The sequence below is a fragment of the Pseudonaja textilis genome, chromosome 7, assembly GCF_049901715.1.
Source record: "Pseudonaja textilis isolate UNSWEBS1 chromosome 7, rPseTex1.2, whole genome shotgun sequence".
Lineage (NCBI taxonomy): Eukaryota > Metazoa > Chordata > Lepidosauria > Squamata > Elapidae > Pseudonaja > Pseudonaja textilis.
Window position 1 is genome coordinate 11,474,244 of NC_141996.1, and position 24,419 is coordinate 11,498,662.

A 24,419-nucleotide genomic window follows, 5' to 3' on the forward strand; every position below is an offset into this window, starting at 1 on the left:
GGAGGCTGCCGAGCCGCCGAGGGAGGAAGATGTCGGGTCTCCAGGCGGTGCGGATCAGCATCGAGTCGGCCTGCGAGAAACATGTGCAGGAGGTCGGCCTCGACGGGAGCGAGACGTACCTGCAGCCGCTGTCCATGTCGCAGAACCTGGCCCGCCTGGCGCAGCGTATCGATTTCAGCCAAGGCAGCTCCGGTTCCGAAGAGGACGAGCCCGTCCCGGCCGGCGAGAGTCGCGAATGGCCCGGCGGGGACGAGGAAGAGGAGGAGGAAGGTGGGGAGAAGCAGGAGAAGCTTCCTCGAAGGGGAGGGTTGGGGAATGGGAGGACGTCCCTTGGCAAAGGAAGCTAAGCGGGGGTTTTTTTTTGGTCGATACTTGGATGGGAGACCACCAGGAGATCTCAGCGCTGGGAAGTTTTTTCTTTTTTGTTTAAAGAAACTTCCCTAACTCTTCAAAAATAACGCATGGAGGTATTCAGTAAGGCTATCTCGGGCTTAAAAGCGTATTTCCCTGAGCTTGTTTAGGAATAGCCTCCCTAATTTCAATTAATTATAGGATTATTTTTTTAGCCACCCACCTCCCAGATGACCCTGGGTGGGTTTTAAAAAGGAAACGACTGGGGGTAGGTTTAAATAGCAATAGCACTTAGACTTACATAGCGCTTTACAGCCCTCTCTTAAGCAGTTTACAGAGTCAGCTTATTGCCCCCCCATCAATTTTGGGTCCTCATTTTACTGATCTTGGAAGGCTGAGTCAACCCGTCAATTCTGGTTGTAAAGGGGCCAGAGTTGCTTTTACACCTTGGGCCTATATCTTAACCAAACAGTAGCAGAAAAATCAAAACTCTGTGTTTCCTGCTGGGTGTTCTAAAGGTGCCCATTAGCCTCCACTTTGAATCAGAAGGACTTTCCGTGGGGGAGAAAGGAATAATGCAAACTGACTTCCTGCCTGAGCAATAGCACTTAGACTTATATACCGCTTTACAGAACTTCACAGCCCTCTCTAAGCAGTTTACAAAGTCAGCGTATATTGCTTCCAACAATCTGGGTTCTCATTTTACCCACCTCAGAAGGATGGACGGCTGAGTCAACCTTGAGCATGGTGGGATTCGAACTGCCAAATTGCAGGCAGCGGTCAGTCAACAGAAGTAGCCTGCAGTATAACACTCTAACCACTGCGCCACTGTGGCTTTAATCCTGACCGGAGGATGGACAGTGTATGTTGCCTTTCAGAGTTCCTTTTTGGAGGAACTGAGATTCTGCCAGGGTGGGTAGAAGTTGGACCCGAATTTGTGCGTGTGGATGGGAGACCACTAAGAGACCTCAACAATCGGAAGTCGGGGGAGACTTCCATAACTCTACAAAAACATTGCATGAAGGCACTTAACAAGGCCATCTCAGGTTGAAACCAGATGTTCCATGATCTTGTTTAGGAGTAGCCTCCCTAATTTCAATTAATTATAGGATTATTATTTTTTAGCCATTTGCTTGAATTCTGACTTGAGGGTGGACAGCGTATGTTGCCTTTCAGAGCTACCCCAAGGGAGTCTTTTTGGAGGAACTGGGATTCTGCAAGGATTGGTAGCAGCTGAACCTGAGTTTGTACATGTGGATGGGACACCACGAGGAGATCTCAACGCTCGGAAGTTGGGGGAAAAATCCTCTCCATAACTTCATTCTTCTATTCTTGTTTTTCAGGCCTGATAAAATTCCAGCCTTCTCTCTGGCCTTGGGATTCAGTGAGGAATAACATAAGGAGTGCTTTGACGGAGATGTGTGTGCTTTATGATGTCCTCAGCATAGTCAGAGATAAAAAGTTTATGACTCTGGACCCAGTTGTACAAGAACCATTTACTCAAAAGCAGGTACGAGGCATAATTTCTCTTTCTTGTGTTCAAATATTTGTTCCAAGTTTTTCATCTTGGCTTGTAAAGAGAATTACACTTTCCAAAGTATGGCTGAAATCCCCTCTTTGGGCTGTATGGATTTATTGGGTTGGTTTCTGTCCATTTTCCCCCTACTTCCCATATTCATGCATTGTCTCTATTGTTTTTGAAGGGGTCAGTCCTGGTTTTAAACACTTTTTATTTGTAATCACCCAGAGTCATCGGGACTCAGGCAGCATATAAATTTAAACGGTACTACTGTACTATAATTATTATGATACCAGTAAACAAGGATCCTCACTCCAGATACAGATCTGGCGGAAGATACAGAACAATTAAAACTCGGACCGCATGTTTTCTGAGCAGTTTTTATCCCAGAGCTGTAATTACACTTAACAATGAACTTAAGGACCACCATCAGTGAGCTGTTGAATAGTATTACTTGGTCTGTTGTTGGATACTTGTGTGTTTTTAGAGGGTTGGGAATTTTGGCGGGTAGGGTGTGTGTTTGGGGATTGTCATGTGTGTGCGTGTTGGGCCTGGTCTCTGGGTGTCATGTGAATTTCGTTGTATGGGTATACTGTGTATATATGTACAATGACAGTAAAGTATTATTATATATGCTAAATCGGGGCTGGATGATTTTGTGATTTTCTGTTTGGGGGCAACAAATGCCACAGCCATTAGCCATGGAAGTTGCCTTTGATGGTCAAAAACATCTGGAGGCATCTGGTTTCATATTGCTGTATTAAATAAATTACGTCAGATTACTTCAGCCATTTGCATTCATGTAGAAATATCCTTTCAGTCTGTTATCCGACAGGGAAGATTGCATTTTAAATTGATTTGAGTTCTTTCTTCATTTCTAGAACCCTCAAGTTTTGCAGCTGATGTCCAAGAAAAAGTCCTTAGCTGGAGCAGCCCAGATTCTTCTGAAAGGAGCAGAAAGGTTGTCTAAATCAGTTGCGGAAAACCAAGAAAATAAGCGGCAAAGAGATTTCAACTCAGAACTGCTCAGGCTGAGGCAGCACTGGAAGCTGAGGAAAGTGGGAGATAAAATCCTTGGAGATTTGAGCTACAAGAGTGCAGGTGAACCCCAGCAGGGCATAATTTGTGTGGCATTGGTTACGGTGCTGAACAACCATTTGGGTAACCAGTTGGTCATTATTAGACAACCATTTCTTTGAAATGGTATGTAGGGTTTCCTGCCTGAGCAGGAGATTAGAAGACCTCCAAATCCCTTCCAATTCTGTTATTCTGTATTATTCTTCTATATTATATATACATATATAATACATATATAATATAATATATAATATATATATAATAAAGTATTATTTAATACTGTAATATTATATAATACTGTAATATAATATATAATACTGTATTTTATTTATATATATAATACAGGTAGTGAAAAGTGTGTGTGTGTGTGTGTGTGTGTGTGTGTGTATCTTTGGTTATTCAGGTTTTCTCCCGCGTAGAATTGGGAGTATTTAGGTGACGTTTCGATGAAGTCTCATTCATCATCTTCAGGCTTGTGTCTCCAGCTTTGTGCTTCTCAGAGTAATTACTCTGAGAAGCACATTACTCTGAGAAGCACAAAGCTGAAGACACAAGCCTGAAGATGATGAATGAGACTTCATCGAAATGTCGCCTAGATACTTCCAATTCTACATGGGAGAAAACCCGAATAACCAAAGATCCGCATACAAATACCTGCAAAAACCTCAGAGAGAGAGAGAGAGAGAGAGAGAGAGAGAGAGAGAGAGATGATCACATGATCACGAGGATGCTGCAGTGGTCGTAAGTGTAAAAAACATGAGTCCCGTTTTTCAGTGCCTCTAACTCTTAACTTCAAGCGATCACTAAATGAACTGTTTTTAAGTCAGGGACTGTCTGTACATATCAAAGATACTCTAACTGTTGATGGAGATAATGTGGGTGCATGCATGCAAAAAAATAGCTTTAAATTCAGCTTTATTGTAATATAAACGATGAAAGTAAAAACCAATATGTTTTGCTCTGATTATAGTGTTGCTTAATTAATATTTCCTCATCCCTTTAGAGCAGGGGTGTCAAACTCAAGGCCCATGGGCCGGATCTGGTCTGCAGGGGTGTTTAGATCTGGCCTGTGGGGCCGCTCTGGAAACAGCGAAGGACCAACCCTGCAGTGCCTCTGCCAGTGAAAATGGAGCTTGTGAGAGCCATGCATGGCCCTCCTCAGCTCCGTTTTCACTGGCCAAGGGTTGCAGGAGGCTCTTGCAGCCGAAAATGGAGCTCAGGAGCCCGTTTTCGCTGGCAGAGAACTCAGGCCACCACAGGTGCCTCCCAACATGAGTGACATTGAGCTGGCCATGCCCACCCTGGCCACACACACCCCAACCCCCGGGTCAAGCACAACCCTGATGCTGCCCTCAATGAAATCAAGTTTGACACCCCTGCTTTTGAGATTATATGGAGTTGCTTTGATCCAAGGCAAATTTCTTCGAAGCGGTATTTGATGCTTTAAAAATGATGCCTGCAGTATTACATGCACACAGGTGCAAACACGTACTGCATATTTCAGATCTGCATGATGTAAAATATAAATGACTGATGCAGCTTGTCTCCTTTATAAAGGGTCTCTCTTTCCTCATCATGGCACGTTTGAGGTCATAAAAAACACCGACATTGATCTGGATAAAAAGATTCCCGATGATTACTGCCCTCTCGCTGTTCAGATTCCAAGTGACTTGGAAGGGTCTGCCTATATTAAGGTTTGTCAAAGTTATCTGTTCGTGCATTGGTTTGCTTAAAATGCCTAGAAGAAGGAAACAGAACCTAAAATTGTGTGTTGTTTTTTTTAAATGTTTAGGTATCTATTCAGAAACAAGCACCAGATATAGGGGACCTTGGGATAGTCAATCTGTTTAAAAAACCTATCATGAAATCTAAGCCAGGTAATTGTTTCAGAACGTTCATTGTTATATTTCAAAGAAGCATACTTTGAAAAAGGTGCCGTACAAGTAGCCCTCAATTTACAATCACAAATTGGGATTAGAATTACCATTACTAAGCAAGTCAGCTGTTAAATGAGTCATAGCCAATTTTGTCCCAAAATGCTTTTTCAGGAGGCAACTGGACTTTTTTGGGTGTCATCCCCCCCCCGCCCGCCCGCCCGTTTTTCTTTGAAGACGTTTCGCTTCTCATCCAAGAAGCTTCTTCAGCTCTGGCTGGATGGTGGGGAATGGAAGGATTTATACTCCTTGCAGATAGCAAGTCATTTGCGTTCTTCTAGAGAGTTGTTGAGGCCACCTGGAGGTTTATCTGTGAATTCAGGATCACTCAAGTAGTGCCTATGGGTGTGGCGCCGCCTTGGAGCCGCTGAAAGGTGTGCATACGGTGTGGAGCTCTGCTTTTGGGGAGATGCTTTCTGCCCTGTGTCCTTTCACTGTTGAGTACAGGCGTAGGCTGTTGGGGATGAGTCTGTGTTGTCAGCATCTCAAACTGAAGCGCAAATGGTTCCTGTAGTCTGCAATTCGTTTCTGGAAATCCGCTCATTCCTCCTGCACCGTTCGAAAGGTTTTCATCCCAAAGTGCCTAGCGAAATGTCTGGATAGCCTCAGCCATCCATTCTTTGAAAAAATAAAGTGGAGGGGGGAACCAAAGTCCAGTAGCCTTTGAACAGCCCTTTCTTAATAGAAGTGGAGGGATACGACATCCTCTATCTCCAGTCTACAACAGAGTTCTTTCAACAGTTCCAAGAAGGCTCCACACCCATATGCACTACTCTGAGGACACAGCTAAACCTCCAAATGGACTCAAGGACTCACTGAAAAGGATGCAAATGACCAGCTTTGTCTGCAAGGAGTATAAATCCTTCCATTCCCCACCATCCAGTCAGAGCTGAAGAAGCTTCTTGGGTGAGAAGCGAAACATCTTCAAAGAAAAAGTCCAGTGGCCTCTTGAAAAAAGCACCTTTGGGACAACCATGACCTGGATGACTGAGACTCTCCATAGAGATAGCCAATTTTATTACCTTTCTGCCACGGGTCAGCAAATCACTGCAGTCGTTCAGTGAATCCTATGGTCACCGAGCAAATCCAGCTCTCCCTGTTGGCGTTGCTTGTCAGAAGTCAGGTGCGAGGGTCACAAGTGGCAGTCTCGTAAGCCTGAGACACTGCAACAATGGTGAATACATGCCAGTTGCCAAACACCCAAATTATATTCGTGCGACTGTGGGGATGCTGCAACAGTTATAAGCCAGGGTCCGTTGTGATTTTGAGTGTTCGCTAAGCAAAATGGTTGTAAGTTGAGGACTATACTGCAGGGGTCCCCAAACTTGGCAACTTTAAGACTTGTGGACTGACTGGAGAATTCTAGGAGTTGAAGTCCACAAGTCTTAAAGTTGCCAAGTTTGGGGACCTCTGCTCTACTGCTTTGGGGATATTGAAAAATGTTTTGTACGCTAATTTGAACAAGAATGTTATAATTGCAAGCAAAAAGAACACATTTTGCTTTAGTGGACAGGGGGAAAAAAAGTATATTGTCATCTTTCTTCCCTCTTTTAAAACATTTTTTGCAAATACCTTGAAGGTGCCAATGCTTATGAATGCTTATATCCCCCGGGGTCAAAGTGCAAAGACCAGATTAGAAATCAGGAATTGCTTTGGAAGCATGTCCTGTTTAAACTATAGCAACAGACTTATCTTATCTCTCCACAGTGCTTTTACAGAGTGGGTCTCCAACCTAGCCAATTGTAAGACTTGCAGACTTCCACTCCCAGAGTTCCCCAGCTGTCAGGTTCATTTTCTGTTTGTACTGATTTGTACATAACAAGGATTCTCTTATTCAGGGGCTCTGCACTGGCAAACCAAGCTGGAGACCGCCCAGAACGTCCTATTGTGTAAAGAAATCTTTGCTCAGCTTTCTCGGGAAGCCGTGCAAATCAAATCGCAAGTTCCTCACGTGGTGGTGAAGAACCAAATCATTTCCCAGCCCTTCCCAGGTGAGATATCAGATAGTATGAAAAACGGTGAAATGGATCCCCTTGTTTGTTTGAAGGGATAGACAAGATTCCGTTTGAAGTGCGTTTGAAGCATTTTATTTAGTTCAAGTTTATCTCCATTATTCTGGCTCCTCAGTGCTACTGTTTCTGTCCATGTAGGTACGGATGACGCAGGTACATGACATGGACTGATTTTAACCAAACTATTGATCCATCCTTCCATCCCTGCCTCCCTTCCTACCCTTTCCTTCCCTTTCCTTCCTTCCTTCCTTCCCTCCCTCTCTTCCCTCTTCCTCCCTCCCTCCCTCCCCTCCCTTTCCTTCCCTCCCTCCCTTCCCTTCTTCCTTTCCTCCCTCCTCCTTCCCTTTCCTTCCTTCCTTCCCTTCCCTGTCCTCCCTTTCCTTTGCTTCCTTCCCTCCCTCCCCTTCTCCCTTTCCTCCCTCCTTCCCTTTCCTTCCTTCCCTGTCCAACCCTTTTCTTTCCTTCCTTCCCCCTTCCTTCTTCCTTTTCTCCCTCCTTCCTTTCCTTCCTTCCTCCCTTCCTCTCCTCCCTTTCCTTTCCTTCCTTCCCTCTCTCCCTTCCCTCCCTCCTGCGTTCGTTTCCTTCCTTCTCTCCCTTCCCTTCCTTTCCTCCCTCCTTCCCTTTCCTTCCTTCCCTTCCCTTCCTCCTTCCCTTCCTTCCTTCCCACCTACCTCCTACCTACATTTACCTTTATATTTAAGAAATCAATGGCCATGTATAGACAACCAGAATGTAATAACACTACAACATGCAGCTCACACCCAGAGACGTACGCATTTTTGCTTTTCATTTTTTTTTAGGATTGCAGCTCTGCATTTCCTTGTGTCACTCCTCAGAAGACAAGAAATCTCAAAAATCTAATTCTGAGAAACAGGGCCCAGAGGATCATCTTTATGTTCTGGAGCATAATCTGCACCAACTAATCAGAGAGGTAAACAACTTAACTCCAGCGGAGTTTTGAGTTCAGATTCTCCCCTTCTTTCACTGAATGTCTTGTGAAGCTTTTAGGGGTACAGAAATATTTCATGTTCAGCATGTTCCTAAAAGCGGAACATCTTGTAGGTGCTGAACATAGCATGACCTCGGAGCAACCTGTTTTTATGTCAGCTGTGAGATTGGACGTAGGAGGAGGAGTGTGTGGCAGCAGCTTATGCCTTTGTGTCTCCTTAAGGACCCCATTATTGAAGGATTTATGAGTTGGCCCTTTTAAAAGAGCTTTGACTACAACTGAATTCATGATGGTATCAGTAAATCTAAAGGAAGAAAAAAGAAAAACCTAGGAAAATCCCACAACAGGCTCAGCAGTAGATTGGCAGAATTTAGAATGGAGCGGCAAGGAACATCAACATATGAGCCACGGTGGCACAGTGGTTAGACTGTAGTATTACAGGTTACTTCTGCTGCCTGCCGGCTGCCAGCAATTTGGCAGTTCAAATCTTACCAGGCTCGAGGTTGACTCAGCCTTCCATCCTTCCGAGGTGGGTAAAATGAGGAGTCAGATTGTTGGCGGCCATAGGCTGACTCTGTAAACCGCTTGGAGAGGGCTGTAAAGCCCTGAAAAGCGGTATATAAGTGCTATTGCTATATCTGAGCGATGAGCCAAGTCCTCAGTAGAGATCCCAGGGCAGTGAGCAATTGAGGAGCAGCCCAGAAAACCAACATTTAGAAGAAGCCAAAATTGCTTTGTCCTGTGGGAAGCCCAGGATTCTTGCAATGCAGAATGTTCCTTTGTGTGGGTAGAAGAACCGAGCGCTGCCCTTCAGAGAAAAGGTTCTGAATACCAATTATCCTTATCTCTTTAAGGATCAAGTCCAGAGATTAACATCCTGGAACATTTTGCATATACAGGTTTATCCTCTATTTATGACCACAATGGAGCATGGAATTTCCAGCGTAAGTCATGACAGTAGTAACTCCCCTTGACTTACACAACCCCAATTTTATGACATTTATTGTGGCAGTCATTAAGCAAACCCTATGGGTCATCCAGAAAAAGCCGCCGTAATTCTTTGATGTAAACAACGAAGGTCGTAAAATGGGGCAAAGCTCACTTAGCAACTGTCTTGCTTAGCAACAGAAATTTTGGGTTCAATTGTGATTGTAACTCGAGGACAAGCGGTAGCTTGCCCTGACAGAGTTGGTATGGGTTGGCTTTCCTCCTTGGTAGTTCTTTGATTAGGACATTGTTTTCTGCCCGATTGTTTGCATCCTGTTAATACCTGCTCATCTGAGTGTTGGCTGCTGAAGAGGATTTCTTTTTGAATGGTGTGTATATGTGGTTTACCTCTCTGTGTCTATGGATGGATGGTTATGGGAGTGCTAATCTTCCAGGAATTTCCTAGCAATTTGCATTTGGACCTTCAGTTCATTGGCAGTCCATTGATCTCCCTCTGAGCAATGCCCCTCCCCAGTAGGTATAATACAGGTAGTCCTCAACTTACAACAGTTCCTTTAGTGACCGTTCAAAGTTACAACTGCACCCAAAAAAGTGACTCATGACCATTTTTCATATTTGGGCCCCTCGCAGAATCCCCATGATTATGTGGTTTACGTTTGGGGTTTGACATCTGATTCATATTTATGACGGTTGCAACGTCCCGGGATCGTTTGATCCCCTTTTGCGACCTACTGAGAAGCAAAGCCAATGGGGAAGCTAGATCCCACTCAACAACGGCGTTCACTAATTTAACAACTGCAGTGATTCACTTAACCAATTCTTCAAATGGGGGGAAACTATTGTTTAGCAAATTTCTCACTTAGCAACATAAGTTTTGGGCTCAGTTGTGATCGTAAGTCGAGGGCCACCTGTATATATCAGAATATCCAGGGCTTGGGAGGATTTGCTGTTCTGTTAAAACAGACTACTTTACAAGTGCCTTGTTTAGTGATGGAAATTCTGGCCTACTTCGTCTATGGCCATGATGGCGAACCTATGGCAACCTGCTGGCATATGATGGTCGCCCGGAAGAGCCCCACTGCATGCGTGTGCGCCACCTGCCCGACAGCTGATTGTTGGGTGCGCCTCTGTGGTGCAGTACTGCAGGCTACTTCTGCTGCCTGCTGGCTGCCTGCAATTTGGCAGTTCAAATCTCACCAGGCTCAAGGTTGACTCAGCCTTCCATCCTTCCGAGGTGGGCAAAATGAGGACCCAGATTGTTGGGGGCAATAGGCTGACTCTAAAACTGCTTAGAGGGGGCTGTAAAGCACTATAAAGTGGTATATAAGTGCTATTGCTACCTGGCGTACATGCGCAGAAGACATGCACACATGTGCAGAGGCTCACAGGTGCGCGGGGGGCTCGTGTGCATGTGCAGAGATGCGTCGCATGGGGAGGTCGCGCGGGGAGGTCGCGCATGTAGTGCACGTGCAATTTTAGGCATGCGAGCTGAAAAAGGTTAGCCACCATTGGTTTATGGTAAAAGCGAGTTAATGTTGTATGAACATTGTACATTGAATGTTGTATATTGTATATACCTTGCTTTTTCCTCCCACAGTTTCACAAGCAAACCCTGAGCAGCAACATGATGCCTCATCCAGCGAGCGCTCCTTTCGGCCACAAAAGAATGAGGCTGGCAGGACCTCAGGCTTTTGATAAAAATGAAATCAGCTCCTTGCAACCCAGTGAGGGGCTTCTGGAGAAGATCATAAAGCAGGCGAAGCACATCTTTCTGAGACGCACGTAAGTAGCCCCTCCCCCCGCCTGTTGGGGCCCGTCGGCTGCCAGCAGAGCTAACAGCAGAGTCAGACAAGGAGAAAGTTGAGCGGGAGACTGGGACAGCTTCGGAGCCTTTGGAAAGCTCTGATAAGGAAACCACATTGGAGACAGAGGCAGGCCTTGTGGCCTTCCATCCTCCCCCAGGTGGAGAGGAAGCTGTCTTCAGGGCCTGAACTGATTAAGGGGGAGGAACAGATGGGGCCCATCCCACATGTGCATATGTGTATAGAAGAAAGGAGAGGAGAGCAAAGGAAAACAATAAGCCGGCTCTCAGGGAAAGGCAGACACAGGTGCTAGCCAGCCCCTCCCTGGCTGGGAAATCAATAGGGCAGTGGTGGGTAACCTTTTTAAGCTCCTGTGCCAAAAATTATGTGCGCGTTCATGTGCCAGCACCCAGAACGCAATGCACACGCCCCCCTCACACCCCCTATGCATGCACGCGCAATCCCCCCCACTGCCCCCTTACCTGCGCTGTGCCTCACAGCTGATTTTTTGCTGGTTTGAGGCCTTTTTCGGCCTCCCACAGGCTTTGAAAAAAGCCTCTGCAGGCTTTGGAGGCAAATAATAGGCCCCTTTCGTCACTTCCAGTATTACAGGAAGTGATGTGATGAAACGGGCCTATTATTCGTCCTGCAAACCTGAAGAGGCTTTTTTCAAGCCTCTGGGAGGCCGAAAAGGGCCTCAAACCAGCCAAAAAATCAGCTGTGAGGCGTGCGCATGCGCAATGAGGTAAGTTAGCCTGTGGCTCATATACTGGCACAAATGGCTCTGCAGGCCACAGGTTCGCCATCATGGAAATAGGGGTTTGTGAGTGGCCAGTTGTCGCAGACAACCGTTCATCTTCTAGCATACAGCAAGCCATTCGGATTCCTTGGCCAAACCCAGGTTGGTTGGGACTACATTAATGGGTGTTACAAACGGTAATTGTTAAGTGAATCTTGTGGTCGTTAAGTGAAACTTGCTCCCTTCCCACACTGACCTGCTTGTCGGAAGCCAGCTAGGAAAGTTACAAACGGTGATCCCATGACCCCAGCACAGTGGAACTGTCATCAATACATGCCAGTTGCCAGTTCTGATCATGTGATCATGGGGACGATGCAGCAGTCCATAAGTGTGAGAACCACCACTTGTTTTTTTTTCAATGCTGTAACTTCAAATAGTCACGTGGGAAACCTGCCTCCCTTCTTCTTGTGCCATAACACTCATCGCAGGCAATCATGTTGGTGAGCCTATTTTTATCAACAGCCATATGAAAAAGTGCTGTTGGGTTTTGTCCAGTCTCTTAGATTTTGAAGCCTTGATGGTTTTTTGTTCTGCCTGGACCATGTTTGCCTTCCATTTTTCTTCCAACGGTCACTAAATGAACGGTTGTAAGTCGAGGACTACCTATTCATGACAAAGCTAGGGAATTCCGTGAAGTATTCAGCAATAAAAGGAACCATGATTGATTTGGGAATATCCGTTAGGAAGCAAATACACTTAGTATAAAACAATGGCAGGTTTGGGTAGCTTTGCAGGATATTTTTGAGCCAGAGTTTTTCAAACTTGGCAGCTTGAAGAGGTGTGGATGCAAATACAATCCAATGAAGTTTATTAAAAGTCAGAGATGAGAACAAATAAAAATACTCTGTGAATATCCAGTTAAAAATTCTAGAATCTATATAATTTAGAATTTATATAAAAGAGAAATACCACTCACGCATCATCACAAAGTCTCCAGAACCATAAAGCTTACAAACTTGAAATTTGGCATGTATGTTCCTCTTGGCTTCTAGGTGCTCACTAAGAAAGGAATTTTTGAAATGACCATCAGAGCATTGGTACTGTGTTTCTCATAAAATAAGGCCGGGTCTTATATTTTTTTGAACCCTGAAAAAACAGCTAGGCCGTCTTTTCGGGGGTGACTTAATTCCCCTCTTTGCATCCTCATCTAGAGCACCCCGCGGGCAGCCTCAGCACCAGCCGCTCCTAACGGGCGATCATGGTGAAGTGCAGAGAGCTCCCTACTCCCACCAAACACCTTTGCTGCAGACCCAAGACCTTTGGCACCCGCCGCTGTTGCTTTCCCTTCTGCCCATTCCACTGCCATGTTTGGAGCTGCCGCTTCCATGTTTGGAGTGCCGCCGCCGTTTAGAGCACCGCCGTCATGTTTGGAGCTGCCACTTCCGCGTTTGGAGCCGTGTTTAGAGTGGCGGCGGCGCTCCAAATGGCGGTGGTGCTCCAAACTGCGGCAGTGCTCCAAACGCGGAAGCGGCAGCTCCAAAAGCGGCGGTAGCTCCAAATGCAGACATGGCAACTCCAAACAGCGGCAGTGCTCCAAACACGGAAGCGGCACCTCCAAACTCAGCGGCAGCTCCAAATGCAGAAGTGGCAGCTCCAAACAGCAGCAGTGCTCCAAACAGCAGGGGTGCTCCAAACGTGGAAGTGGCAGCTCCAAATGCGGCAGCAGCATGGGCAGAAGGGAAATCAACAGCAGCGGGCGCTGAAGGTCTTGGGTCTGCTGCAAAGGTGTTTGGCAGGAGTAGGGAGCTCTCCGCGCTCTGCCATGATCGCCCATTAGGAGCAGCTGGTGGTGAGGAATTGTTGCCCGCGGGGCGCTCCTAACGGCAAGTCCCCCCGCCCTTTCCCCCATTTTGCATGTTTTCAAATAGGCCTAAATTTGGGGGGAGGGATGGGGAATCTTTTATGGCTCACTCAGGAATTCTGGGAGTTGAAGAGTCCATAAGTGATAAAAGAGCCAAATTTCCCTACCCCTGTTCTAGTCTATTTTATATACAAAGTGAACCAAAGAGACAGTTCATTAAAAAAGAGTAACCTATAATTCTTCTCTCACCTTGTTGTTAACTAAAACTCTGGTGGGGTTTCATTTCATTTTAGGACCGCTCGGACGATCGACAGTCTTGCCAGCCGTATCGAGGATCCTCAAATTCAAGCCCACTGGTCCAACATCAACGACGTGTATGAGTCGAGTGTCAAGGTCCTCATCACCTCCCAAGGTTACGAGCAGATCTGCAAGTAAGCGCCTTTTTTTTTCTAGCAGAAAAATTACAGGCAATCCGTGACGTTTGACCTTAATGGGAGCCTACCCAGGGTGGGCTGCTGGGGGTTCACAGGGGTTTGGGGGAGCCCCTAGCTAAGATTCTGTGCAGTTCAGAGAACCCCGCAAATTCCAATCCTGGCTGGCCCCGCCCCACCTTGCCCCGTCCCTCCTAGGAGTCTCCACATGGCCCATTTTGGATGCAGGTAACTGCAGGGTGCGCGTGGAGGCTCGGGGAGGGGCCCAAAAACAGGCCTCCTGGAAGTTTGCAAAGGCCGGAAACGGGCCCATTTTCAGCTTCCAGAGAGACTCTGGAGCCCGGAGAGGCCTTTTTCACCCTCCCGGAGGCTCAAGGAAAGCCTCCGGAGCCCCGGGAGGGCAAAATGCCTCCCCGCTGTGGTGCAGGAGGCCGACTGGGCCACGCCCACCATGGCCATGCCTACTCAGCAACCAGGCAGAGAACCCTTTGCTAAAATTTTTGAAGCCCACCCCTGAGCCGGCCCATCTCAGTTGTATGTTGTGATCGTTGTAAAACAGATCGGTCACTTGACCAGTCTGATTTTAACAACAGTTTTTGCACAGTGGTTATTAAGGGAACCAGTATGTCAAGTTCAAAATAGGATATTGCTGTTGCAGATATTGCCGCTTTTTCACTTGCCACACAAACTCAGGGAGGGAGGGGGAGGAGAACCCTTTCTGGAATGCTAGTTTGCCTTATGTTTTTATTTTTTATTTCACTATGCTTTTAAATCCCGTAGCTGTGTGGTTCTGAATATTCTGCATTGATACTAATACAGTGGGATAAAAATTTCCCCGTGAGAAGCATTCAGTTGCTAGATAGTATTGCAAATTGCTTTCATTGTGGATATGAAGGCAATTTCCAATACTATCTAGCAAATAAATGCTTCTCACACAGACATTTTTTGTCCCACTATGTTAGTGTTTGACTATGTTTGATTTTATTTCACTTTGATTTAAAGATAATTATGCTTAAATGAATACTTGTTTTATTAGAGAGCAAGGAAATTTGTTTTTGACATTAGCACCATGTAGTACAACTCCACTTAAAATAATATCTTGTGATTTTCAAAGGTCTATTCAATTGCAATTGAATATTGGCATTGAACAGATCAGAGTAGTACACAGAGATGGAAGAGTGATCACACTGTCCCATCAAGAACAAGAATTAAAAGATTTTCTTCTTTCTCAGGTAAAAAGCAGTATTTTTTCCCATTCTGGTTTGCATGGACATTTTTTTTAGTAGAACTGACTTAGTAAGACAGCGAAGTCCTCATTCCATTATTATTATTGTTGTTAGTTGCAAAGTTGTGTCTGACCCATCACAACCCCATGGACAACGTTCCTGCAGGCCTTCCTATCTCTACCATCTTCTGGAGTCCATTTAAGCTCACGCCGACTGATTCAGTGACTCCAGCCAGCCACCTCATTCTCTGTTGTCCCCTTCTTCTATTGCCCTCAATTTTTCCAAGCCTTAGGCTCTTCTCCAGTGAGAAGATTATTATTGTAAAAGAGATTAATTAAAATGCCAAGGGTTAAAGAGGTTAACTAAACTGCCAAGTGTTATTTATGTTAGCATAGCTCACAAAATATTTGGTATTTTGAGAGAATGTAACAGAAGCTTAAAAAAAATAAAACAGCTAAAACACTTTTTTTTTTTAAATTCCAGATGTCACAACATCAGATTCTTGCAGTTCAGCAGCTGGCAAAAGTTATGGGATGGCACGTACTCAGTTTCAGTAACCATGTGGGGCTGGGCCCAGTAGAAAGCATTGGCAATGCATCTGCCATAACAGTAGCATCACCTAATGGAGACTACGCTGTTTCAGGTATTGTATTAGGGAGTTTCCCCCCCAAATACGACCTATCCCAAAAGTAAGTCCTAGCTTGATTTTTACATGTGCGCCCAATATAATAAGCTCTATCCCCAAAAATGAAGATATTGCCACTCCAGGTGGCACAAGTAAAAATTAAGCTAGAGTGGGGATGAGGGGTGGAGCTGTCCTACTACTTACCTTTGGACAGTTAGAACCGGGCCTCGCACACCCCGACACCTGCAGCTGGCAAGACTTTCCTGAAGGCCTCTGCAGCTGATAACAGAGCTTGATCGATCTGGAGCTGTTATCGGCTGCAGAGGCCTTTAGGAAAGCCTTACTGGCTGCAGAAAAAGAAGTTCCTGAAGGCCTCTGACAGAGAAAAGGAGGCAGGGGCGACGCACGCAAGGGAGGTGAGTCAGTGGACAGCATCCCCAGAAAATAAGACCTGGTGCCTTTTTTTGGTGGCATGCACATATACATACATACATACATACATACATACATACATACATACATACATATGAATGACAGGGTCTTGTTTTCGGAGAAACATGGTAATAATTTAACTCCTGGAGAATGATACTTCTTCCTGTGCATCACTTATACATCACTTAGGAATGTTATTTCCTAAAATAGTAAGTTCACTACTGTACATTCTGTAACTGCAAGGCTTGTAGAAAAGCTTTTAGGTACAGTAGTCTTAATTTTTATTTACAGATTTATTTTGGTTACTGTGCAAGCAGTGAATCACTGCGGTTGTTAAGGGAATCACACAGTCGTTAAGTGAATCCATCTCCTTCCCCCCCCCCTTGATTTGCTTGTTGGAAGCCGGTTGGGAAGGTCGCAAATGGCGCTCACAAGATCCCAGGATGCTGCAACCTTCATAAATACACGTTAGTTGCCAAGTACCTGAATTTTGATCATATGACATAGGGATATGGGGATGGTTGAAAGTGTGAGGTCCAGTCGTAAGTTACTTTTTTCAGTGTCGTTGTAATTTTGAACAGTGGCTAAACAAATTGTTGTAAGTTGAAGATTGCCTATAGTACAGTGCAGTATGGCATTATGTCCTATACCAATGTTCTTCCCAAAGAAATCCAAAACAGTTTGTAAAAGAACAGAAAAGACCAAAAAAAAGTAAAGCAAACAATTCTAAAATAAAAACTTTAAGAGGGGATTTGGTTGAAGAAGAGCAGTCTAAATCAGGGGTCGCCAACCTTTTGGACCTCAGGGACCACCGAACTCATAATTTTAAATCCCACAAATATGAATTTTCACTGACGGTGGCTTGCTGATGTTGGTGGGAAAGTCGGTCCCATATTCCAGAGCTGCAGTAGTCACAGGGCTGACCCTTTGGTCATCCCAGAGTAGCTGCTCCTGCACCCGGGTGCACCGGCCTGCCATGGACTGGAGGAGCTTCTCCGGGATGACCAAAGGGCCAGTCTTATGACTACTGCAACTCTGGAATATGGGACCAACTTTCCCACTACCATCAGCAAGCCACTCTGGGGCAGATTTCCCTCCCCCGCAGTTGGTCTTACCTTCCCGTTTCAGCTCGCGTAGCTCTACTGAAGGCAAGGTTTGCACTTGACCAAAGGGTGGGGGCCAGCATGTGTGCGGGCCACATGCGCGGCGCAGCCTGGATTGCTTGGGGGGGGGGCATTTCTCTGCAGACCACCAAAATTTTCTCGCAGACCACGAGTGGTCCCCAGCCCACTGGTTGGTGACCACTGGTCTAAAACAGCCATGGTGGTGCAGTGGTTAGAATCAGTATTGCAGGCTGACTCTGCTGACTGCCAGCAATTCGATTCTGACCAGTTCAAGGTTGAAACTCAGTCATTCATCTTTCCGAGGTCAGTAAAATGAGGATCCAGATTGTTGGGGGCAACACGCTGACTTAAGAGATGTCGTAAAGCACTATGAAGCAGTATCTAAGTCTAAGTATTATTGCTAAAAGCAATGTCGATGTGCTTTCCCCTTGTCATGCAGTGCGGAATGGTCCAGAAAGTGGTAGCAAAATCATGGTGCAATTCCCACGGTGCCAGTGCAAAGATCTCCCTAAAAGTGACGTGTTGCAAGACAACAAGTGGAATTACCTGCGTGGTCCCTTCAAGGAAGTTCAGTGGAACAAAATGGAAGGGCGTAACTTTGTATACAAAATGGAGCTCCTCATGGCCGCATTGACTCCTTGCTCCTAGGCTAAGGACAACAATCCAAGAAGATGATTTTGAGACCGGCGTGTAAGCAAAGTGAGTGAGAACAGCACATACATTCCTGGAAGCAATCTGTTTCTGGTCACTCCATGGATTTCTCTTCAGTGATATTTGACTGCATCTTTTATTGCCTGTGCTGTAGACAGTCTGCCCTGCAAGTTCTGAATATTCAGTTCAACTGTGACAGCTTTTGAAATAATTAGTCACATTACCAAAGTTCGATTTTTATTAAATACTTTATTGAAAACTTTGTACAAAGGATAACAGGTTTACATTTATGTTTTGCCTTTAAATGCTATTTAAATTGCCTGGTTACATCTTTGAACAAATGGACTAATAATCCTATTCACAAGAGGAATCCAGAATTTTATTTGGGTCAAAATAGTATTTTGCCACAGCTATTTTTGGTTTGGCTTACTCAAGAACAGAAATGGTGGTGTGAAAAATCACTTGTAAAGGTTGGGTAAAGTGTTTTCCCTCCCATTTTTACACTTAAAAATGAGTGTAAAAAGTTTACAAACATGCTCAACCAACCTAGGACTAATATCTGCTAATGAAATAAAAATTGATAATATCTGTTGGGCCACAACTTGGTAACAGGAAACTATGAGGGAAAATACAAAAATAAACGGAATGTTTAATATTGCCTTCATCAAATATCAGAAAGTTAACAATAGCACAAATTTCCATATAATAATAATCTGTTGGGTGTTTTTATAAATCCATCAGTAGCTCTTTGATGGTGAGGGTCATGCAAGGGTGGAATAGACAGGGTTAACTACCGGTTCGGGATTTACGAGCTTCCCTGCCCACTGCCTGTAAATTGTCATTAGTGCACTGCATGCTCAGAAGCGGCCTTTGAAACAGCCCTCTTGTTTCTTTTAACTGCGGCTGTGCCTCGTTCGGCAGCTGAAGTTGAAAAATCAGGAAATAAAGATCAGGTAAGAGCCCAGGTGGGCAGGTGGACAAAAACATAAGCAGACGTAGAACCAATTCTATGTCTGCTGCTCTTCAGAGCTATCGGTTCTACAGAGGTGGACAGAACCGGTAGAAACCCACCCCTGGGGTCATGGGAACCTAAAACTATGACAATGTATTTTTAAATATAATTTAATAAAGAACTGCAGTTTTTCTAAAAGCAGTGTGGTCTTCTACTGGCCTAGACGTGGAACTCTCACCTCAAAATCAGGAGGCTGGGCAGTCGATCCTAGGTAGCAGCAGATATTTCTCTCTCTGGGGCAATGAGTTATTGTCTGCTGCCAACTCTGCAGGCATCAGGAAGGGCATCCAGCCAGTAAATGCTTGCTCTTCGTTCAGTCACCCTGACTTCACCCCGATGCAAGGAATTACAGGGTCATTTTTTTAAAAGTGTGGGCTTCTATTGCATGAATTCAAGGCTGTTGTACCTTTGCTTCTGGCATGTTCTCTTGAATCGTAGCCTCTTGATACTATCACTTAGATGTCTTGTGAATGTTTGAGCAAAACTGTGGGAACTGCAGGTCTGTTTTTTGAAACGAGTCCATTATAAATTACAATATGGAAAGGACCGCATTTCTCGAACCTTCTTGTATCACTTTCAGGGCCCTTTGCCTTTTCTGCTTCAGAAAAAGCATTTGACAAAATGGATATGCCCAGTCTTATGTGTGCCAACCATGTTTTTCATGCTTTGCTTCTTTTTGAGGTAGAAAACTGATTTGCGCCAATTCTACAGCATTGCACAGCTAACATCCCATTGTTTGAAGCTCGGTCTCTTCAATTTCGCTTACTGCAAATGAAGGGAGAATCCTGTTGATTAAGACTGTATCCGATGGCAAGGACGCGGTCAGAAATAAAGATCTACAGTAGCTGGACAGATTGTATACTAACCTCTTCAATATAGTGGATTTTTTAGTTAATACACTAACTAAAAATTAGTGAACTAGAGTTGACAGGATTGGCTCTACTCTGGGTTGCATTCCTTTCCCAACTAGTGCAGACTGAACACTGTCAGGAAAGCATGCATGCTTCATGCTGTTAACTCGTAAAGCATGCCTGTTTCCAAGTTGCCATAAGCAAGGGTGGGGGACGGGGGACCAGAAGGACATTCCACGCTTATCTTACAAAGATTTTAGATAGGCTACCGGATTTTCTGCCCGCAAAAATCCTTCATTGGTAAGTGTGATTGATGACACCCAGCCTGTGAATGTGCTTCGTTGGAGAATCTGATGTATGACACACCCAGGGGGGAGGGGGAAATTACGCGTGTCAGAGTTGGCTTCAACTGGGATAATGTCGACACGTTGCTCCTAATAAATCTTTTGGATTCTTTTGAAGCTTGGTTCGAGGCTCATGATTTAATTAGGGCAGTTGCCAGAGCCCTGACACATGCACACACACACACACACACACACAAAAGTACAGAAACATTTTAAAAGATATTCTCCAAAGCTTAAAAAACATGAAGGGGAGAAACTAGCACAACAAAATCCTGCAAGAAGACTTGGGGTTTTCCTTCCCCGGTCCATTAAGTTGTGTTAAAAAGCATTACCTTGGAGTTGCTGCCTCTCTGTTTGCAGAAAGTGCACATATTTATTGCACAGCCATATCAAGCAGATCAGAACAGCGGAAGCAGCGGTCAAAAAGGCAAAGAAGACGACCACAAAGTGCAAGTCCTCATAGAGAATTTCTAAGGGAGGGAGAGAGACAATGCAGTGAGGTTTGACCACACAAATGCATCAGCTTCACTTAAGCTGCTAGGAAAATTCCAGACTTCTGTCAGCCTTTTTTTTGCTTTTTCCTCACCTTCCCTCTGTCTTGCAGACATACAACCAAACATACACATTCTACTTTACCCTCTAAGATACACTCAATCTTCTCTCTCTCTCTCCATTTTCATTTGCCCAAAATAAGACCTATCCTGAAAATAAGCCCTAGCATGTTTTTACATGTGTGCCTAATATAAGCCCTACCCCCAGTGTAAGCTTTACCCCCAAAATTGTGGTCACGGCACAGGCGCGTCATTCGGCCTCTGTTCCATTGCGGCCATGCGCAAGCAGAAGTGGGTCAGCCATGCGTATAATCATACTGGACAGGGCTGTTGGAACCGCTGCCGCAATGCAATGTTATAAATGACCTGGCTGCGGGGGCCCTGAGGTCAGCCAGTGCAAGGCGCATGGGGCAGCTCCACCCCCGCCCCACCACGAGCAAACAGGAGGGGGGGGGGAAACACTCTCAGAAAATAAGCCCTAGTGCTTATTTTGGGGGCCAAAAGAAGATAAGTTTTATTTCGGGGGAAAGATGCTATGTGCGTGCATGTGTGCATGTGTATAAAACTTCAAAGTGGTGTTGCATTATGTTCTCTTTGCAAGTTGAAAAGCACATGAGAAAAGAAACAGCAGGAAAAGAGCTAAGCTTGAGTATATGTTGATTCTTGCTGTTTGCTTTACTTCAAGATGTATAGGTTTTATAGATACAGTCATGGATTTCAGGGTTATAATGTATGTGTCATAAATTCCTGGAAATATCTTGGTCTCTATGTACTTGCCTATGGTCATCTGCAGGTCAAAATATGTAGAATAATGGACAGGATTATAATCAAAATCCTGCTCGTGTGTGGAATAGAAATTTCAAATGACCGACTCTCCCACATGTACACATTTCCTGATCTTCATAAAGTCAGTGACAGGGTGTTGTGGTTAGCTAGCAGCAGGTACAGATGGCTGAGGAGACCGAGGACTCTGATGAAGGTCCAGGACCATCAGGGAGTGGACTGTTGCCTTCAGAGATGGTGGGGGCTGGCAGCAGTGATGAGGAGGTTCCCAAGGAGCCTATGCCAAATGCACAAAGGATTGCTCGGAGGAAAGAACAATTACAGCAGCACAGGCGACTCGGGAGTAAGGCTGCAAGGTAATGGCCCCTCCCTCAAGAGGATAAAAGCCAGGTTTGGGAAAAGCGTTCTTTGCAGACGGCAAAGAAGCTCTGAAACTCAACTGGTGGACATCTTAGTTCATGTTTGGAGAATTTTGTAGATTAGTTCTTATCTCTGGGTTTTTGGCAGCCTTGATAAACAACTTGGCAAGGCTCTTTCTTGTCGGAGCTAATTAGTGGAAAGCAGCCTTCAGAACAGAATTTGTTGTTAAATCTAAAAAGGTGGGGGCTGCTGCCTTTGTGTTTGTTCTTTGGGAACTCAGTTGGGTCAGAACACAGGGATTCCCACAAAATTTAATCAGAAGAGTCAAGAATGGTGTTTGCAACAGGGCAACTAAACCAGAAGATTGTACACCAGAAGAAAAAAATAGGGAGTCATCTACAATACAGGGTCCTCAACTTACTACCACAATTGAGCCCAAAACCTTTGTCACTAAGCAAGAGATTTTTTAAATTAATTTTGCCCCATTTTACAACCTTCCTGCCCCGGTTGTTAAGCGAATCACTATAGATGTTAAAACAGTGACATATTTGTTAAGTGAATAAGGCTTCCCCCACTGACGTTGCTTGTCAGGTCGCAAAAGGTCATCAATCACAAGACCCTGGGACACTGCAAGTGTCACAAACATGAGTCTGTAGTCAAGTGCCTGAATTCTGATCACAGGATCTTGGGGGTGTTGCGAGAGTTGTACGTGTGAAAAATGGCCATGTCATTTTTCCAGTGCCATTGTAACTTGAACGGTCACTAAATGAACTGTTGTAAGGCGAAGACTACCTGTATAGAGTGTAAGCGCTATAACAGCCACTATGAAGAACTGACAAGCAGAAGACTAGGAGAGAGAATCCATGATAAAATCAGAAAACTCCTTAATTGAACAAACACATAATTGTAACCATAGTTTTAACTGGGAAACTAAGCATCCTAGAAAGCTAAATCAAAAAAACGCTAGAGAATTGCTTGAAGGTGAAGACAAATCAGCCATCAACGGGCAGACAGAGATAAACAACATCTACATACCATCCAAAAGAAACCCAAAGGTGCTTTTTCAGGAAGCAACCAGACTTTCTTGTTTTTAATTTTGTTTTTTTTTCTATCGAAGACGTTTCGCTTCTCATCCAAGAAGCTTCTTCACCTCTGACAGGATCCTGTCATAGGTGAGGAAGCTTCTTGGATGAGAAGCGAAACGTCTTCAAAAGAAAAAAAACCAGAAAGTCCAGTTTGCCTCCTGAAAAAGCATCTTCGGGACAACCATGACCTGGATGACTGAGAATATTTACCAACATCCAAAAGAAACAGTCAAAAAGCTAAAAAGGAAACAAAACTCCTCACCAGCAATCAACATTCAGATAAGCAGAGATTAACGCCAGAATTAATATTAGGCAAATAAGCTGTAAGTGATAAACAGTAAATCCTATCAAGGAAGTGCACAGCTCCAGACGACCAGACAATCTGTGGATCATGGGCCTGTAGCCACTCCAAACCCAGCACCACCAGAAAATGAGGCACTGTGGCAACGTAAAACATAGTTTCTTCCACATGCTGCCCAATACGCATGCAAAGGGGTTTGGTTGCAGCAACCACAGGTCCCGAACGAAGGGGCCGACCATCAATCGTCTCCACCATTACTGGCGGGGATACCTGTTGCTGAGGAATGAACCACTGCTTGACAAAATGAGCATCCATGAAATTGGCTGTGGTCCCTGAGTCGACTAAAGCTGGGATCTCCACCGCTCCCACACCAGGCACGAACACACTTGCAGCACAAGGTGCTTCACCAATAGCGACTGTGGTGGAGATGTCGAAGATGTCAAAGGCGAGGGTGGCAAGGCTGGTGAAGATGGCGGGCCTATGGACTTTACACCCCGACCTGCAGACCTTGTAGGCCGAGCAATGCTCGTTTCCCGCCACCGCAGGTATCGCTGCTGTGGATGTCTTAACAGGACACTTGGCCGCAAAATGGCCTCGATTGCCACAATAGAGGCATAAACCATCACAACGATGTCTATTCTTTTCTACTTGAGTCAGGCGAGGGCAGCCAGCCCCCCAACTGCATGGGTTCCTCCAAAGGCACTTCCACCCAGGGCGCCATCTTGCTGGAAACAGATATGTCTCTGTCTGTCGTCGCACCCGTCGCTGCTGAAGTCTAGCATCGATACGAAGACACAAATGCATGAGCTCCTGAAGGATGCGAGGGCATTCAGTGAGCGCCAACTCATTCAGAAGCTCCGACGACAAACCCTCCTGGAACTGGTCTAATTGTGCTGCCTCATTCCACTGTACATCCTGAGCAACCACCCGAAAACTAGCAATATAATCCATGAGTGAGCCACGCCCCTGCCTCAGCTCTCTCAAATGTCTGTTTGCTGTTTGGCTTCGCATAGGGTCCTCAAACATGGCCTGAAACTGACGGCAAAACTCGGCGTAATTGTCCAACACCTGGTTGTGCTGGGTCAGCAGAGGCGTCGCCCAACGTGCTGCAGAGCCTGACAAGAAACTAATCAAAAATCCCACCTTATCCCGGTCAGTGGGAAAGTCCTCAGGCCGAAGGCTCATGTAAAGTTGGCACTGCCCCAAAAATGCTGGAAATTGGGCCAGCGAACCATCAAATTTATCTGGCACTACCACTGGGCATTTTCGGCGTGGCCGGGCAGCTTGCATTTGTGACCCTTGTGCAGTCAAAAGAGCCACTTGCTGGGTTAACTGGGCAATCTCTGCTCTGAGCTGATCCATGGTCACCCCCACAAAAAAACAAAAATAAGTTGAAGGGGTGGCTGGAGTCAAAATGTGATGACCCGTAGTCTCTCAAAATAACCCCAAAC

At 45.3% G+C, this 24,419-nt stretch overlaps 2 protein-coding genes across 3 annotated transcripts in view; one reads left to right on the top strand and one right to left on the bottom strand.

Annotated features, from left to right (window-relative positions):
- On the top strand, positions 1-18,340 carry MED17 (mediator complex subunit 17). Its single transcript, XM_026706856.2, has 12 exons — positions 1-270; positions 1,695-1,861; positions 2,752-2,971; positions 4,505-4,641; positions 4,740-4,824; positions 6,720-6,872; positions 7,694-7,824; positions 10,388-10,572; positions 13,486-13,623; positions 14,738-14,855; positions 15,333-15,492; positions 17,470-18,340. The coding sequence occupies exons 1-12, from the start codon at positions 30-32 to the stop codon at positions 17,676-17,678; spliced, it is 1,944 nt and encodes a 647-aa protein (XP_026562641.1). The 5' UTR covers positions 1-29; the 3' UTR covers positions 17,679-18,340.
- VSTM5 (V-set and transmembrane domain containing 5) overlaps positions 17,916-24,419 on the bottom strand; it is a 20,792-nt gene continuing 14,288 nt past the window's right edge. For both annotated transcript variants that reach the window (XM_087937055.1, XM_087937056.1), the window contains 2 exons: positions 20,221-20,358; positions 17,916-19,458 (listed from right to left, as the gene is read on the bottom strand). In XM_087937055.1, the coding sequence (XP_087793181.1) occupies positions 19,415-19,458; positions 20,221-20,358 (182 nt within the window). In that variant the 3' untranslated portion in view covers positions 17,916-19,414. The remainder of the gene's footprint in view (positions 19,459-20,220; positions 20,359-24,419) is intronic.

What these genes read in the sequence shown, in the direction of transcription:
- MED17 (XM_026706856.2), top strand. Translation starts at nt 30, where the DNA reads ATGTCGGGTCTCCAGGCGGTGCGGATCAGCATCGAGTCGGCCTGCGAG. An exon ending in CGAGGAAGAGGAGGAGGAAG is followed by an intron (nt 271 to 1,694) that starts GTGGGGAGAAGC and finishes CTTGTTTTTCAG; the next exon opens with GCCTGATAAAATTCCAGCCT. An exon ending in TGGAGACTACGCTGTTTCAG is followed by an intron (nt 15,493 to 17,469) that starts GTATTGTATTAG and finishes CTTGTCATGCAG; the next exon opens with TGCGGAATGGTCCAGAAAGT.